At 35.9% G+C, this 17,721-nt stretch overlaps 1 protein-coding gene and 1 pseudogene across 10 annotated transcripts in view; one reads left to right on the top strand and one right to left on the bottom strand.

Annotated features, from left to right (window-relative positions):
- The window catches only part of NSD1 (nuclear receptor binding SET domain protein 1), a 153,296-nt gene that overhangs the window by 47,871 nt on the left and 87,704 nt on the right, over window positions 1-17,721 (top strand). For all 9 annotated transcript variants that reach the window (XM_081036338.1, XM_081036333.1, XM_081036337.1 and 6 more), the window contains one exon: window positions 13,303-13,438. In XM_081036338.1, the coding sequence (XP_080892464.1) occupies window positions 13,303-13,438 (136 nt within the window). The remainder of the gene's footprint in view (window positions 1-13,302; window positions 13,439-17,721) is intronic.
- LOC308491659 (large ribosomal subunit protein eL37-like) lies at window positions 2,356-2,635 on the bottom strand (annotated as a pseudogene). The gene has a single exon. The product of its transcript is annotated as a large ribosomal subunit protein eL37-like (transcript).

The raw sequence follows: 17,721 nt of genomic DNA, 5'->3' as shown, positions 1-17,721 counted from the left end.
TCCCTAGTAATATGTAAACCTTAGGAACACTTTAACCTCATTTATCCCTTTTCAATATGGAATATTTTTGTAAATTTTAATTCATTCTTGTTTTTGTTTTAAACTGCATTGGGCATTGTTTTAAACAACTGTTCATTTTGCACGTTTACTCTTTCATTTTTCACATCTCAGACCCGAGGTAATTTCCTTTAGCCTGAAGTATATCTTCTAGAATTTTCCTTCCCGAGAGGAAAGGAAACTCTAGTTAACGTTGTTGGTTCACTCTCCCAGTTTTGGTTTATCTACAACTGTATTTAGCTCTACTTCTTGAAAGATATTTTTGCTGGATAAGGAATTCTGGATTAGTGTATATTTTCTTAGGTCATATTGAAAATATCATTCCACTGTTTTCTAACTCCCATTGTTGCTGGTGAGGTCAGTAGTTGGGAATTAGAAATCTGCCTTTAAGGGTAATGTGTCTTTTTTCCTCTGGTTGTGTTTAAAGATTTTTTCGGGGGGCAGGGGTGTTGTTTGGTTTTGTTTATAATATTTTGATGTGTCTAGGTGTGGATTTCTGTATGTTTATTCTACTCTTGATTTGTTGGCCTCTTGAATCAATGGATTACTGACTACCGTATTTGCTGGAGTATAAGACGACTGGGTGTATAAGACGACCCCCTAACATTTCCACTCAAAATACAGAGTTTGTTATATACTCGCCGTATAAGACTACCCCCTCTTCCGCACACCTTCCACACACCAAATAACTTTCAGTTTAAAATTTGCATCATACTTCTTTCTTTTGGCTGGTGCCATGATAGGGATGATAGGGGTTTGACTGGTCGACATTTTCTATGCTGTACTGTACAATGGTGCAGTATTGCGGTTGGCTGTTGGCTGTATACAAAGCCTGATTTGATTGGTCCCTGCTCCCTGTTTGCTCGCCCTGTCACTATAGCAGTCTGGTCCACCCTTGCATCAGCATCTCCCTGGGACCTCACTAGTGCGCAAGTGCGAGCTCTTCAACATTCTAACAGGCACCGTGATAGCGCAAAATCGCGAATCTTCAATGCATATGTAAAGAAATATACGGTAACCCGAATTTACCACACTCGCAAAATCGCACACAGCCGACCATACACCCAGTATGGTATCGCGATTCGCGATTTTGCGCTATCATACTGGGTGTATGCTCGGCTGTGTGCGATTTTGCGAGTGTGGTAAAATCGCATAACAGCAAAATCGCATAACAGCCGAGCATACACCCAGCAGCGCTGCTGATGCCTGAACGGTATGTGGAATGAAGTGGGCGGGCATCGGGAGGCCACTATGGCACGGGGCAAGCACTATGGGCAGTCTATCTGAAGTGTACCTGGCGTATAAGACGAGCCCCCCACTTGGAGGCATATTTTTCGAGGCCAAAAAATCGTCTTATACGCCGGCAAATACGGTAATTCTAGTGAATTCTTAGCCAATTTTTGTTATGCTCTGCCCCATTTTCTCTTCTGCCCTTCTAAGTCCCTAATTAAGTGTTAGCCCTTAATTAAGTCCCTAATTAAGTTGTTAGCCCTTCTCATATACTCTTACCTCTTAGGTCTCTAACCTCTATTTTGTTATATATTTATATGTATAGATACATACATGGGGATGTGTGTCTCTTCCTGCTCTTTTTTGTGTGTGTGATAAAATAAATATAATAGAATATTATAATCATTTTAAAGTGCACATTTATTGGTATGAAATACATCCACAATGTTGTACAAATATCACCACTGTCTAATTCCAGACTTTTTATCACTCTAAATTGAAACCCCATATCCATTAAGCACTCAGTCGTACTTCAGCCCTCTTTTAAATTTTACTTTCTTGGGGCCGGGGGTGTTTACTTTTTTTGAGGCTGCTATGCCTAATTGGAATGTTAACTCCATGAGGGCAGGTGTTTTTGTTTAGATAACTGCTCCATTCTCAATACCTAGAACAGTGCCTGGATTTAGAAGTGGTTCAGTAAATGACTCTTGAATGACTGAGTAATTACGCTGAGAAGGATGTTTCATAAAATGACCATCATATTTATAAAGCTCACTAGTGACAATGGTGGCTTCATAACTATGGCATGAGAAGATCATATCAATACAGTTAGAAATTTAGTTTCCTCTTCCAGAAAATGGGACTAATAATTACAACATTTCAGGATTACTGAGATGATAGTAATCATATGATATCAATTTGTTTTTTGTCTCTGCATTTTCCTGTTTTGGATATTTCATATAAGTGGAATCATATAAAATGTGGTTCTTAGTGACTGGTCTTTCATTTATCATAATTTTTTTAAATTTTAAAATTAAAAATTTATTGTGCAACTAATCGTTGAAATCTTTAAGAGGAACTGGATGCTGCAACAGCTGCCCTCTTGGATTTAGTGTTGTTCCTTCATGGAATCCAATCCTGAATCTGTGGTGTACAATATTTAGGTGCCTCATCCGACCAGTCCTGGTGGTATTTCGTCTTGTAGCCTTAGCATTCCAGTTATGCTTTCTCCTCCCCGCTTGGCAGGGTAGCCACACTTCTGAAGGTTGTAGGCCTTAGAGCCACAGCGGCGGCAAAACGTGTGTATCGTATTGCAGCGCTTTCTGAATGATGAAGTGCCCTTCATCATCGCGCTTCTACAACCGAGACCAAAGAGCCATTTATCATAATTTGTAATGTTCATCCACATCGTAGCATGTAGCACATTATTTCTTTTTGTTGTTGATTCGTATTCCATTATATAGATATGTCACATTTATCCATTTATCAATTTGATGGATATTTGGGTTCTACTTTTTGGCTATGATGATAATACTTCTATGAACATCTGTACAAATTTTTGTGTGAATTTATGTTTTCAGTTTTCTTGGGTATGGTATATCTCAGAGTGGAACTGCTGGGTCATATGGTAACTGGGTGTTTAAACTTTTGAGGAAGTGCTAGATTGTTCTAAAGTGACTGTATTACTTTACTTTTCCAATAGTAGTGTATGAGAGTTCTAATTTTCCAAATCCTCACCAATGCTTGTTATTCTCTGTTTTGCTGATTCTAGCCATCCAACTAAATGTGAACTGTTACTTCATTGTAGTTTTGATTTTTATTTCCCTGATGACTAATGTTGAACGCACTTTCATGTGTATATTAGCCTTTTGTATATCTTTTTTTGAGAAATGTCTATTTAAATCCTTATCCCATTTTTTAAAAAATTGAGATATTCGTCTTTTTGTTGTTGAGTTATGGTACTTCTTTATATAGTCTGAATAGAAATAACTGATTAGATACATGATTTGCAAATATTCTCTCCCATTCTGTGGGTTGTCTTTCTGTTTTCTTCATGGTGTCCTTTGAAGCACAAGTTTTTAATTTTGCTGTAGTCCAATTTTTTCTTTTGTTGCCTATATTTTTGCTATTGTGTCTAAGAAATTTGGCTACTTTTAAGATCACAAAAATTTTTGCCTGTGTTTTGTTCTATGGGTTTCATAGTTTTAGCTCTTACATTTAAGTCTCTGATCCATTTTGAATTAATTTTTGTATATAGTGTGAGGTAAGGATCCAACTTCATTCTTTTGCATCTTGATAACCACTTGTCCCAGTTATGTTTATTAAAGACTATTCGTTTTCCATTGCATTCTCTATATATTCTGGATATTAATTCCTTATGAGATCCATGGTTTGCAAATATTTTCTCCAAGTCTGTGTGTGGGTTGCCTTTTGACTTGGTTAATAAACAAGATGTAAAAATTCTCATGAAGTCCAATTTGTCTGTTTTTTTATTTGTTACTTGTACCTTTGGTATATATCCAAGAAATAATTGCCAAATTTAGTGTCATGAAGCTTTTGTCTTATGTTTTTCTTTAAGAGTTTTATTGTTTTAAGCCTTACTTTTAGGTCTTTAATCCATTTTGAATTAATTTTTATATATGGTGTTAGGTAAGAGTTTACTACTAGAGTCTATTACTACTACTAGAATTTCATTCTTTTGCATGTAGAATCCAGTTTTCCCATAAGCCTTCCAATCCATGAACATGGGCAGTGTTCCCATGTATTTGGTTTCTTTAATTTCTTTTGGCAATGTAGTTTTTTTTAATTTTAAAATGAAGTCTTATACTTCCTTGGCTTGGTTAATTCTTATGTATTTTATTTTTGATGCTATTGTAAATGGAATTGTTTTCTTCATTTCCTTTTTGGGTTCATTGTTAATATGTAGAAATTCAACTGACTTTTATGTGTTGACTTTCTGTCTTCCTACTTTGCTGAATTCGTTTATTCTGAAAATTTTTTGTATAATCTTTATGGTTTTATGAGATCTGCAAATAGAGGCAATTTTACTTCTTTCTTTCTGTTTTGGTTGTCTCATTTTATTTTCTTGCCTAGTTGCTCTGGGTAGAACATCTACCAGTATGTTGAATAGAAGTGGAGAATTCAGGCATTCTTGCTGTGTACCTGATCCTAGAGGAAAAGCTTTCCAGTCTTTCATCATTAAACATAATATTATCTGTTTTTTTCATATATGGCTTTCATTGTGTTGAGGTAGTTTTTTTCTGTTCATAGTTCGTTCAATATTTTTAATCATGAAGGATTTTTTAATTTTGTTAAATGATATTTTCTGCATCAGTGGTGATAATCATGTGATTTTTAGCCTTTATTCTGTTAATTTAGTGTATTTCTCAATTTTCATATTTTGAATAATCCTTGGATTCCAGGAATAAATCCTACTTTGTCATGATGTTTTGTTTGTTTGTTCGTTTTTTTGAGATGTAATTGACACATAACATTAGTTTTAGGTAAACAAAAAAATAATTCAGTGCTCCTCACTTGTTTTAGGTCTATGCAGATACTCTATTTCTATGTTATTTAGTTTTGGTAGGTTTTGTTTTTAGGATTTAGTCAATTTCATCTAGGTTATCCAGTTTGTTAGTGTACAGTTGTTCATACTGTATACTCTCTTAAAATCCGTTTTATTTTTGTGGAATAAATAGTAATGTCTCTTATTTTTCTAATTTTAGTAATTTGAGTTGTCTTTTTTTCTTAGTCCATCTAGCTAAAGGTTTATCAGTTTTATTGATTTTTTCAGAGAACCAACTTTTGGGTTTGTTGTTGTTGTTTTTTTTTAAAAAAGGTTTTATTGGGGAAGGGGAACAGGACTTTATTGGGGAACATTGTGTACTTCCAGGATTTTTTTCCAAGTCAAGTTGTTGTCCTTTCAATCTTAGTTGTGAAAGGAGCAGCTCAGCTCCAGGTCCAGTTGTCGTTGCTAGTTGCAGGGGGCACAGCCCACCATCCCTTGCGGGAGTCCAACTGGCAACCTTGTGGTTGAGAGCCTACTGGCCCATGTGGGAATCGAACCGGCAGCCTTTGGAGTTAGGAGCATGGAGCTCTTATCGCCTGAGCTACTGGGCCGCTACTGGGCCGGGCCGGATTTTTTTTTTTCTTCTATTCTTGATTGTCTCGTGTTGATTTTCCTTCTAATCTTTATTTACTTCCTTATGCTTGTTTTGGGCATAGTCTATTGTTCTTTTTCTAGTTTATTAAAGTGAAATGTTAGGATACTTGAAAGATTGTTTTTAAAAATATGTACGTCTATAACTGTAAATCTTTCGCTAAGAACTGTTTTTGCTGCATTTTATAAGTTTTAGTGTATTTTGTGTTCATTTTCATTCATTGTATTTTCTCATTTTCCTTGGGAATTCTTCTTTGACTTAAATTTGTTATATAGCATTGTGTTGTTAAATCCTCCAAACTTCCTTGTCTTTTTTGATTTCTAATTTCATTCTATTGTGGTTAGAATATGCTCGTTGTGATTTAAGTTCTTTTAAATTCTTTTTAATTAAAGTTTATTGGGGTGACAATTGTTAGTAAAGTTATATAGATTTCAGGTGTACAATTCTGTATTACAAGTTCTTTTAATTTTGTTTAGACTTTTTTTTTGTGGGGGACAAAGATTATTTTATTTATTTTTCTGATTCTTAGTCCCTCTGACTGTAGATACAGGTTATTTCTTTTTTTCCCCCCAAGTATGTTTGCTAATTTTATTTTTTATTTTTTAAAAATTTATTGGGGTAACAATTGTTAGTGAAATTACATAGATTTCAGGTGTACAATTCTGTATTACATCATCTATAAATCCCATTGTGTGTTCACCACCCTGTCAGTTCTCCTTCCATCACCATATATTTGATCCCCCTTTTAGACATTTATAGCCTAACATATGGTCTATCCTTGAGAATGTTTATGTGTACTTGAGAAGACTACGTGTTCTGTGATTGTTCTGTAGAATGCTCTTACTGTGTCTGTTAGGTCTCGTTTATACTGCTGTTCAAGTCTTCCGAGTCCTTACTGATTTTCTGTCTAGTTCTCTCCATTACTGAATGTAGGTTTTGAAGTCTCTATTATTTGACTTTCTTTCCATTCATTTCTGTCAGTTGTTGCTTCATGAATTTGGGAATCTGGTTTGGTGCATGTATGTTTATAATTGTTACACTTTTCTGTTAGATGGAAATTCAGTCTTTGTCTCTAGTAACCATTGTGCCTTTAAGTATATTTTGTCTGTTGTTAGAGAAGCACTCCCCTCTTTGTTAACTGTTTCCATGTTATTTCTTTTCCATCCTTTTACTTTCAGTCACTCCTTTGAATTTGATCTACAGTGTGTCTTGTAGACAGCCTTCTGTTGAATCATTTTCTTTACCCATTTGGTTAATTTCTGCCTTTGAATTGTAGTTTTAAATCCATATACTTTATGTAATTAGTGATAAGTAGGATTAATGTCTGTCAGTTTGCTATTTTTTATGTCTTAAGATACTTTTGTTCCTCTACTCCTCTGTTAACTGCCTTCTTTTGTGTTAAGTAGGTATTTTCTAGTGTAACATTTTAATTCTCTTGTTATTTATATCACACATACACATACATACATTTTCTTATTGGTTGCTCTGGTTAAGTAGTTAAGATTACATCTAACATCTTAATTTATTACAGCCTAGTTTGGATTAATACCAAGTTAATTTCAATAGTATAATAAAACTTCCCTCCTCTCTAGCTTTATCATTCTCTCCTCCTTTGTCATTTCATTGTCACACAAATTACATTTTTATATAATGTGTGCTCATCAACACAGATTTATACTTATTGCTTTATGCAGTTGTCTTTAAATCAGATACGAGAAACTTTATAAAATAAAAATACATTTTTCTGTGTTTTATATTTATCTATTCTGTTACCTTTTTGACGTTCTTTATCTGAGTCATTGGTTAAGTGTCCTCTGGTTCAGCTGAAGGACTCCCTGTAGCATTTCTTATAAGGTAGATTTGCTAAGTAAGGGATCCTCTTGGAACTAACTTGAAATACATACTTAAGTGTTCTGTTAGTAATAAAGCATAGCATGTTAGTCTGTTTGGGGAATCAGCTAGATAATAATGATCAAATACCGATTCTTTGCCAGGTTCTGGACTAAGGGTTAGACATAGAGGTAGTGTTGGAAGAGTCTTTTTTTTTTTTTTTTTTTTAAAGATTTTATTGGGGAGGTGGAACAGGACTTTATTGGGGGAACAGTGTGTACTTTCAGGCCTTTTTTTTTTCCAAGTCAAGTTGTTGTCTTTTCAATCTTAGTTGTGGAGGGTGATGTTCAGCTTCAAATTGTTGTCCTTTCAGTCTTAGTTGCAGGGGGCAGAGCCCACCATCCCTTGCAGGATTCCAGGAGTCCAGCCGGCAACCTTGTAGTTGAGAGTCCACTGGCCCATGTGGGAATCGAACCGGCAGCCTTCGGAGTTAGGAGCACGGAGCTCTAACCGCCTGAGCCACCGGGCCAGCCCCCTGGAAGAGTCTTTTTGTTAAGGCAATATGCTCCCTGAAGTTCTGCTGCAGGATTGGTGCTTTGTAGACTTGAAGATAAGCTTTTGGTATTATCAAGTGATAATCAGATTATATTGGAAAGTGCTTTGTAAACCATACTTATACAAACGTAAGATTATCTATTTTTATTTACTCAAAATATTCTTATTAAATGAACAACAATGTGAGTTTAATTTCTCACCTTAGGTGTCCTAGTTGTAAAATAGTGAAACTACCCGTTTTTATCACAGGAATAAAGGAATCACTTTTGCCTACGTTGGAAAAAGTTGAAATTTCAAAGTAATATTCAAATAGTTCTATACAATATGATTCTTTAGTATAACATTTAAAACTTGGAATTTTAAACCAAGTTGTTTATTTATTTTTTCTTTCTGGAATTGATAGAAGCAGTAGCAGACTGTTAACAAATGTTCAGAATATGAATTTTACTTTTTTATAAGCCAGACCATTTATACTCTTCCTGAGTTGATGAACTTATTCTCAAAATGGACAGTTTCAGCTTGTAAAAAGTAGCTTAGGTATCTCATAAATCAATTGTCTTAAAAGGATAAATTTTTGTCTTCTATTTTGCCATTGTTTTCTTATGTGAGTTTAATTTTATGGGACTTCTTAGTAACCAAAATGAGAACTTAGTCTACACAGAGTTCTTTGATAATTATCATGCGAAGTACTAGTGCTTTCCCCACACCCTAGGTCTTTACCTTAAGCCCTGTATCACTACATTCTTAAGTTATTTTAGAAGCTATTGTTTTTTGTACAAATAAACAACAATAATGTGTGCTTAAAATTAAAGAGGATAGATCTCATTTAGGTGTTCTCTTCACAATACAAATTTTAAAATAAAGGAAAAAAGATACCATAGTACTATGATTTAGCTGATTTTGAATAGTTCACTCAACTGTAAGTTTTGGATATGCCTGGTATCAAAGGATTATCCACTCTGTGGTAACATTAATAGAACACAACTTAAGTTTTTGTCTCAAACATCTAGGAACATACCTGGACCATCTGAGCTTGTTTTATCTTAGAAATGCAATATAGGTCTGGTTTGGATCTCTTAATGGAAATTTCTTTAGTGAAAATACTCAAATCTCACCTAAAATATCCTTTAATCACAGCTTTTGGCTCAGGAGCCACTTCTTGATTTTGATTGCAGAAATGTATCAGCCCTTTAAAGAAAGCGGTGACAGGCTTTTACAGGAGAGTTTAATATGTGACATGTTACTGTCAGTAAGGAAAAAGAAATGGAGATTTTGAATCAAGTTAGTTTTTAGGTTTGATTTAAACACAGAACACAAATTCTGACCTTATTTACTTATAGTTAAAATTAGAGGAAAAGAGGGTGTTGGAGTGCAAAAAATAAGGTCTTTAGAATCAATCAGATGTGGGTTTAAATCTCAGTCTTTCCAATTGTGATTTAACCATTTTGATCTTGTTTGTCTGTAAAATGGAGATAATGGCTATTTCATAATGTTGTGGGAATTAAGCAAGATAATGTACATGTACCAGTTTTTTGGGCCTGCCATAATAAAGTACCTCAAAGTGAGTGGTTTAAACAACAGAAATTTAATTGTTTCATAGGTCTGGAGGCTACAACTGCAATATCAAGTTGTCTGCAAGGATTGTTTTTTTTCTGAGGGCTCTGACAATCTGTTCCATGCCTTTCCTAGCAGCTGGTGGCCTCAGACATTCCTTGTTTGTAGATGGAGTTCTCCCTGTGTCTTCACATCATCTTCCTTCTATGTGTGTCTGTGTCTGTGTCCAAAGTTTTCTTTTTTATAAGGACACAGCTATATTGGATTAAGGACAACTTTAATTGACTTCATCTCGATTATCTGCAAAGACCCTGTTTTCAGACAAAATTACATTTACAGGTATGGAGGTATATTTTTTGAGAGAGCACAGTTCATCACATTAGTGTATATAAAAAGGCTTAGCCCCAGTGTATTTCTTCTGACCGGACATACAGGGATATTAGGAAAAGTTGTTATGAAATATGCCTATCATGCCATTCTAAGCTCAGATGAAATTTCTTCACTCTATCTAGTCTTTTCTGTTATTCCTCAAGTATCTTGGGATCAGGAATTCATCTTTGTATCTCTTGTAAGTTTGTGTATAGTTGAATTATTGATTTAACAAGGAGTTATTTGGGAGGAAGGTAAAATTCTAAAGCTCTTCTGAAGAGAAGAGTCATATTCCTTCACCCTGCCCCGCATGTTCTTATTTTGTCTATTTTCATGTTTTGAGGCTTGTCTTTGGCATTCTTGCCTGTGTCTGACTTTATGTGTTAAGGTCAGTATGATTTGGATGTTGTTGTCATTAATAATAGTATTAACGATATGTATTTGTATAGACATTTATTCACAGTGGGTTTGCATAATATTGTTTTATATGGTCATCATGGTAAATTATCAAGACAGTAAAGAGAAAATTAATATTTCAGGTTTGTAAAAATCTCCACCCGTGATACCATTAATTTAATAAAACTTCATTTGTGTTTCTCAATGACTTTATTTTTTTATCATCATTACAGTTTCAGCATAGTTTCTAAATGGTTGGTATGTTGTATGTGTGTACCCCATAACTTTATCTGCACTTTGCATATTTCATTGAGTTGCCAACATAATTTGTTTAATAGGTTTTTTGTTGTCATAAATACTTGCCTTAAATATTTTTCTGCAGTCTTTTACTTATTTGGATTATTTTATTTGGGTGAAAATATTAGGAATAGAATTAATAATTATTTCATTTTGATGGTTTGTGGTAGAGATGTTTCTTTCCTGATTTTATGGCATAGGAAACTGAGGCTGAATTAACAGGTTTGTTTAAGGTGGCATAATTTGTGATGGAGTCAGAAGACAGAACACATTACTGCTTTGTCTGGGTGTGTGATTCTGGCTTCTGGCTTTACCTGATACCACTCATGTTCTTTTTCTGCTACCTGTTGAAGGTTTGTGTTTTATGGCCATACTTCCTGATGATAAAATCACTTTGTAGTAGTAATACGCAGGGAAGATAGAACCAACATCATGTCATAAGTTGATTATGGCTGAATTTGTCATAAAGCTCATAATAATCATGGGGTTTTATTGTTATAGGATAATAAAGTAGTGGTTGAGGGGCTGGCCCAGTGGCTCAGGCGGTTAGAGCTCCGTGCTCCTAACTCCAAAGGCTGCCAGTTCGATTCTCACATGGGCCAGTGGGCTCTCAACCACAAGGTTGCCGGTTCAACTCCTGGAGTCCCGCAAGGGATGGTGGGCTCTGCCCCCTGCAACTAAAATTGAACACGGCACCTTGAGCTGAGCTGCCACTGAGCTCCCTGATGGCTCAGTTGGTTGGAGCGTGTCCTCTCAACCACAAGGTTGCCAGTTCGATTCCTTGAGTCCCGCAAGGGATGGTGGGCTGCGCCCCCTGCAACTGGCAACGACCTGGAGCTGAGGTGCACCCTCCACGACTAAGACTGAAGTGACAACAACTTGGCGCTGAACAGCACCCTCCACAACTAAGATTGAAAGGACAACAACTTGACTTGGAAAAAAAGTCCTGGAAGTATACAGTGTTCCACAATAAAATCCTGTTCTCCTTCCCCAATAAAGTCTTTAAAAATAAATAAATAAACGAAAAAATAAAGTAGTGGTTGAGAGTTTGTGATCCAGAGTTGGATTGCCTAGATTTGAATCCTGGCTCTGCCACTAAATAGGAGTAATAATATAGTATCTACCTTCAGAGGATTAAAGGAGGAATAGTGCCTGGCACATAGCAAACATCAAGTAAATGTTAGTGTATTTAAAGTCATTTAGGACTTGACTAATCAGGCAAATTTCATATTCAGTCAAGATTGCAAAATAAATTAAGTGATCACAAATTAAATTATATTAGAAATTTATGGGAAACATACTCAAATTGTAGTTTTCAGTACAGACAAATAAAAGACTTGTTTTTCTATCCTGTCTTGGTATCTTGGTTTTAAAGTCCAAAGCCAATTAGCTTTAAAGTCATGTTCCCCCCCCCTCACCCCCCATAACTTATAAATTGATATCAGGCAAAAGTGGCCCCTTGGGCTTTTAAAAACATTTATTTATATAATAAGATGTAGTTTTTCTCTCTCATTTCCTAGTAACTAGATATGTGAAGAACTAATCACACACAGTATTTTTAGTAAGGGCATTCTATGAGATTTAATTTAACTTCTGTGTGAATGCAGTCTTAAAAGTTGAATGGGGACTTAACAAATCATTGAATGGAGACCAGTCCAATGATATCCTTGGGCTTCAGTCATTATTCATTATTTTTATTTGAATGACTTCAGTCAATTCACTCAGCTTATTCTTTTTTGTATACTTATTCTGTGCCAGGTGGATACTGATTTAGGCATTAAGGAGGGAACATTGAGTCTGGGGGTGGAGCTCACCAAGTCTTTTTGAAGACCTGGCCTTAGAAAAAATCGTAATAGTATTTGTACATCCCCTTGGAATAAATGGTGTAGGTTGTTCTTTGTCCAAGTACTCTTGGTGCTTCTTTTGGCTACTCAGAAATATCTCAGCACATTGTAACGTTTTGTGTGGTTTATTAGGTTTGAAACTTGGTTCTAGACAAAACACAAAGCTGTCTTCTCAGGGCAAGAGATGTGTACTGTTTGGGGTGTTAAAGGCATGAATGTGGTTTAGAGCTGAGATGGTGGCATTTGGATTGCAGATAAATTAGACATACTGTTTTTGGAGAAAAGATGCAGCCAGGATTTCTGCATTGGACAAGTCCAAGACGCTTGATTCATAATTATTCTGCATGACCAGTGAGTGTCCCTTGGAGTTGTGCAGTGCACTGTTCTGGATGCAGCCTCTCATGTATTCTGGGAAGTATCCAAGTCAGTTGTGTTGGCATTGCTAGAATCTAGCCTGTAGTTTTCAGGATTATTTCATTCAAACCATTGTTGTTAATTAATAGGATGCCTGTCTTTATTTGGGAAAGATGTAATATATCACCTGCTGAAGGGACAACAAGTGTCTTTTTCCACCCTAGTTTTATTGAGACATAATTGAGATATAATTGACTGACATATTACAGTCTCTTGTCATTGTTAAAAATTTTTTCATAATTTTCTCTTTTTCCTGCAAATGTTTTGTGATCCAAGGACTAGGGCAAAGATATCTTTTCCTTAGGATGATTCTGTTTATTATTTCAGTCCTTAGCTCTTTATAAATCAAAATAGTGTATTTTCCCAGAATGTAGATAATTACTTATATAAAACAAATATAAATTGAGAGCTACCGCTGTATGAAGGGTTATGCTATGAACAATTAAGACAAAGAAGTTTAGTTGTAACTGTTGTTAAGCTGAAGTGTTTTTAATCTAGAATTTTTTAGGTATTGCTTGCTCAGGCTAGTGGGAAGATGATACTGTTTCAAAAGCTTTTGATTCTTATTGATGCCCCATGTTTTGTCTTATCTAAAGTGTCAGCCCAAGAAAAAGTCTACACCACTGAAGTATGAAGTTGGAGATCTCATCTGGGCAAAATTCAAGAGACGCCCTTGGTGGCCCTGCAGGATTTGTTCTGATCCATTGATTAACACTCACTCAAAAATGAAAGGTAATGCTTGCAGTTGATTCTACGTGGTAAAATACAGTTTGAAATTATAAACTTGCAGTTGCCTACAGTACAACCCAATTTTTGTTGCCTTTAGTAATAATTCATTTTTACCTTGGAGCATTTCATGAATGAGTTCTTATTAATGTATTTTACCTTTTTGGATTTTTTAAAGGTGTGTTTTATTTTACTCTATAGTTCAAAAATTGTCAATTATTCTATCTGTAGATTCTAGGAAAATGTTAGGCTTATTACCTAAAGTTTACATTGTCCAGGATCACTTTTCAGTGTATTTACATTTTTCTTCTTTAATCTTCAGGTTTATATCATTTTTGTTTTAAAGATGAAACAGGGATAAAAAATGCTCGTTATTTTGAATTGTAAAATCTTGATTTAGAGTATTACCATTAGTTACTGTAGTTGGTTACTTATGTGCTTGTTCTGTTTGAATTCAGGACTCTTTATCTTCAAATGGTATATGGTGGAGCGGAAACTTGATCTTGAGCTCCCTTTTTTGTATTAATGTGCTTTGTAATTTTACTGTAGTTTTAATATATGTATTTTAGTTTTTGAATGGTCATATACACATAGATTTAAAAAATCAACTCATTACCTCCTTTTATCTGCCCCATTTACCCCTCCTTTCAAGGACTAACCAATTATTATTAATATTTCTTTCTAGAGTTTCTTTATGTAAATCCACATACACATTCTCATCTCCCTATCTCTTTTAACATAAAAATAGCATATTGTATGATTGTTCTACAGTTGCTTTTTTGACTTCTTGGGAATTTTTTCCATGTTAGTGCATTGAAAACTTCTTTTTTTTATATAGCTGCATAGTTTTTCACTTTTTGAATACACTATATGTTACATAACCATTTCCCTGCTGATGGATGTTTAAGTTGTTTCTAATCTTGTGTTGTAAAGACAATTACATACATATACATAATGTGTATATATGTATATACATACATGCATGTATTTGTGTGTACTCACAATGATGTGAAGAATAACAGTGTGTTTTCTACATACGTGTGTGTCCATTTATCTGTAGGATGATTTACCAAAAATGGGTTTGCTGGATTTGATTTTATATTTTGAATATTGAATATTGAGTTGCCCAAAGACCTTTATAGCTCGTTTTTTTTGTTTTGTTTGTTTTGTTTTTTTCCCTGTCCACCTCTCCTTCCACCCCCACTCCGGTTCAAGCCGTTGTTTCTCAGTCTAGTTGTGTAGGACACAGCTCCCTGGCCCACGCTGGTATTATGAGCCTTGCGCTCCCCTCCACTGAGGCAGTCGGTCGCTGGTCGTCAGTCGGCTGCTCATGGCAGCTCTCTCCGGCTGCCGGCCACTCACGCAGCCCAGCTCCAGGGAGAGCTGTTATTCACAGTCTTAGCTGTAGAGGGCGCAGCCCACTGGCCCACGTGGGAATCAAACCCGCGACCTCAGCATTAGGAGCATGGCGCTCCAACCACTTGAGCCTCTGGGCCAGCCCGACAGCTCTCTGTTTTTTTAAAAAATACCTTGTTTTTTGTGGTCTGTTTGGACATTTAAATTTAGAAAATTCTTTCAGTCCCCCGCCTCTTCCCTTTCTATGCCTGTGGGACTACTGGTTTCCTACTGTGCATTATAGTGTTCTTCATGCTTACCAGTTAGGTCCAGGCCATTTATTTGACAAATACTAAGTACATTGTATAGGTACTGTGCTAGGTATACGGATCCCGTAATGAGCAAAATGTCAGTCTTTCTTGCCCTCATAAATAGAATTCAGTTAAAGAGACATGACACCAGCAAATGATCAGAGAAATAGACAATTACTTAACTGAGGCCCGTGTCCAAGGAAAAATATTGGTTTACAGTCAGTGATAGCAGAGCTACCTACCCCTGGACTTTTGGGGTATTCAGGGCCAGGTTTGCTAGTAAAATTATCTTTGATCAGAGAACTGAGAGGATGAGTAGGACTTAACTAAGGACAAAAGGGGAAGATAGTTCCAGGTACAGAAAAATATTATCTGCTACACCCCTGAGAAGGCTGCAGCCCACGGAGTGATGGAAGGTGGCACAATATGAGGCTGGGGAAGTAGATACGTGTCATTCTGCAATATCTTGCAGACTTCATTTAAAAATTTGTATTTTTTTCCTAAGAACAATGGGATACCATTAATGGGCTATGAGTAGAGGGTGTTGTGATCTGATCTGTGTTTTTTGTTTGTTTGTTTTCAATTAAAGTTTATTGGGGTGACAATTGTTAGGAAAGTTACATAGATTTCAGGTGTACAATTCTGTATTACATCATCTATAAATCCCATTGTGTGTTCACCACCCAGAGTCAGTTCTCCTTCCATCACCATATATTTGATTCTCTTTACTACCTCCCCCCTTTCTCCTTACCCTTTGGTAACCACTAAACTATTTGTCTGTGTCTATGAGTTTTGTTTCTTCATTTGTTTTTCTTGTTATTTTGTTGTTTTCAGTTTTATATCCCACATATTAGTGAAATCATATGGTTCTCTACTTTTTCTGTCTGACTTATTTTGCTTAGCATTATAATCTCAAGATTCATCTATGTTATCGCAAGGTCTGTGTTTTTTTTAAGGTGCACTCTGATTGCAATGTAGAAAATGGAATAGGAGGGACAAATAAATTAGAAGAGATAGTTAAAAGGGTCATTGTGGTGATTATGGTGAGATGAAAGTGGTGAAAATAGGAGATAAAATCTGTATGATTTGGTAATGGATGGATAATGGGGAATGAGGGAGAGTAAGATCCTAAGGTTTCTAGCTCTCCGGTTTCTGTATCTCAGGATGGCTCCCAGGTTTTTAGCTTCACCAGTGCATAAATAGTGTTGCCATTTATTGAACGTACTAGAGTATCAACAACTCAGGGGTGACATCTCCTTGCTTGTATTCATTGAAGTCATGTGCAGGGAGGGCATGGATGAAATAGTCTTGGGACAAAATATACAGTGAGTAAGAAGGTGGCTTTGAGAAAGCCAACATTTGAGGTCTATATGGAAGAGACTGAGCTTGGAAAAGAGATGGGAAAGAGTGAGAAAGAGATGGAAAACCAGGAGAATGTGATATTGACGATTGTTTTAAGAAGGAAGGTGAGGTCAATTTGGTGTTGCCTAGAGATAAATAAAATGTCCATTAGGAATAAGCAGGTGAGGATCATTAGTAACAATATTTTTTTGGTCGTATGACTGTGGCTGAAGTTGATTTGAGAAAATGGAGACAAAGGAGAAAAATGGGGGTGCTCCAGCAAGAGAGATGTAAGGGGGCCAGAGGATTTTTAAAAACTGGCAGGATCATGCAGTTAGTGCTGATGAGAAGAGCTCTGGAGATAGGGAGAGGCTGAAGGGAGTGGAGGAGGATCAAAGATGGGATCATAACATAGGATTTCTGAGAAGGGAAGTGGGAGATGGGATTCACGTCGCAGTGAGTAATGGGCCCTGACGGGAGCGGGAACAGCACCCCCTTCCAGGATTTGCGTTAAGGGTGGCTGAGGGTGCATGCAGTGACTGGTGTGACCTACTTGAGGATTCCTATCTGGCCGGTTTCTGAGTCAAGAATGTGGTCACACCAGAGAGCAATTGCCTTTACTGGCAGGAAGATACCATGTTTTGGGGGCTAGAAAAGGTTAAAACTCTTAAATTCAAAAGAGCTTCCCAGAAAAGCTGAATTTATATAGCTTCCTCCTGGAGAAATGATAAAACGTTAAAATGGATCTATTTAACCTTACAGCTCCTTATTTCATGTTACTCACGTTTTCCATTTTCTCTGCATTTTGTACTTTTCCCTTTTGTTTTCTTTTTCCCTATAGTTTATGGAAAGCTATAGTCAGCCAACTTCTGGGAAGCTTAAATAACACTCTTAGTTAACTTTCCATTTTTCTTTGAATGTGCTCTTTTTTCTGTTCATCTTCTTCATAACACCAGTCTTGTTATTGATACTGCCCAGTAGCAGAAATTTTGGATAGCTATCAAAGTAATCCTGATTCCCACTACAATGAAATTACGATCACTATTAATGTCTGACTCTCCTGTAGCAGTATAAGTTACCAGTGTAAAAATTAAAAATTATAGTGCAGTTTTTATATTATTGTGATCATGTTTATTTTCTTAGTGAAGCAAAATATTCCAAATAAACTCAAATCTTTATAAAGTTTTTTGGTTTTCATTTTTTAAAAGTCATTATTTATCATATCATATACAGTGCATATAATTTAAAAAGTCAAATGGTAAATTCTGCAAGCCTTGTTAGGAAAACAACCTGCTGTCGCTC

This window comes from Rhinolophus hipposideros, assembly GCF_964194185.1.
Source record: "Rhinolophus hipposideros genome assembly, chromosome: 23".
In the NCBI taxonomy this organism is placed as follows: Eukaryota; Metazoa; Chordata; class Mammalia; order Chiroptera; family Rhinolophidae; genus Rhinolophus; species Rhinolophus hipposideros.
Note: the sequence above shows the minus strand (reverse complement) of the source record. Positions and strands in the feature narration are given on the sequence as shown.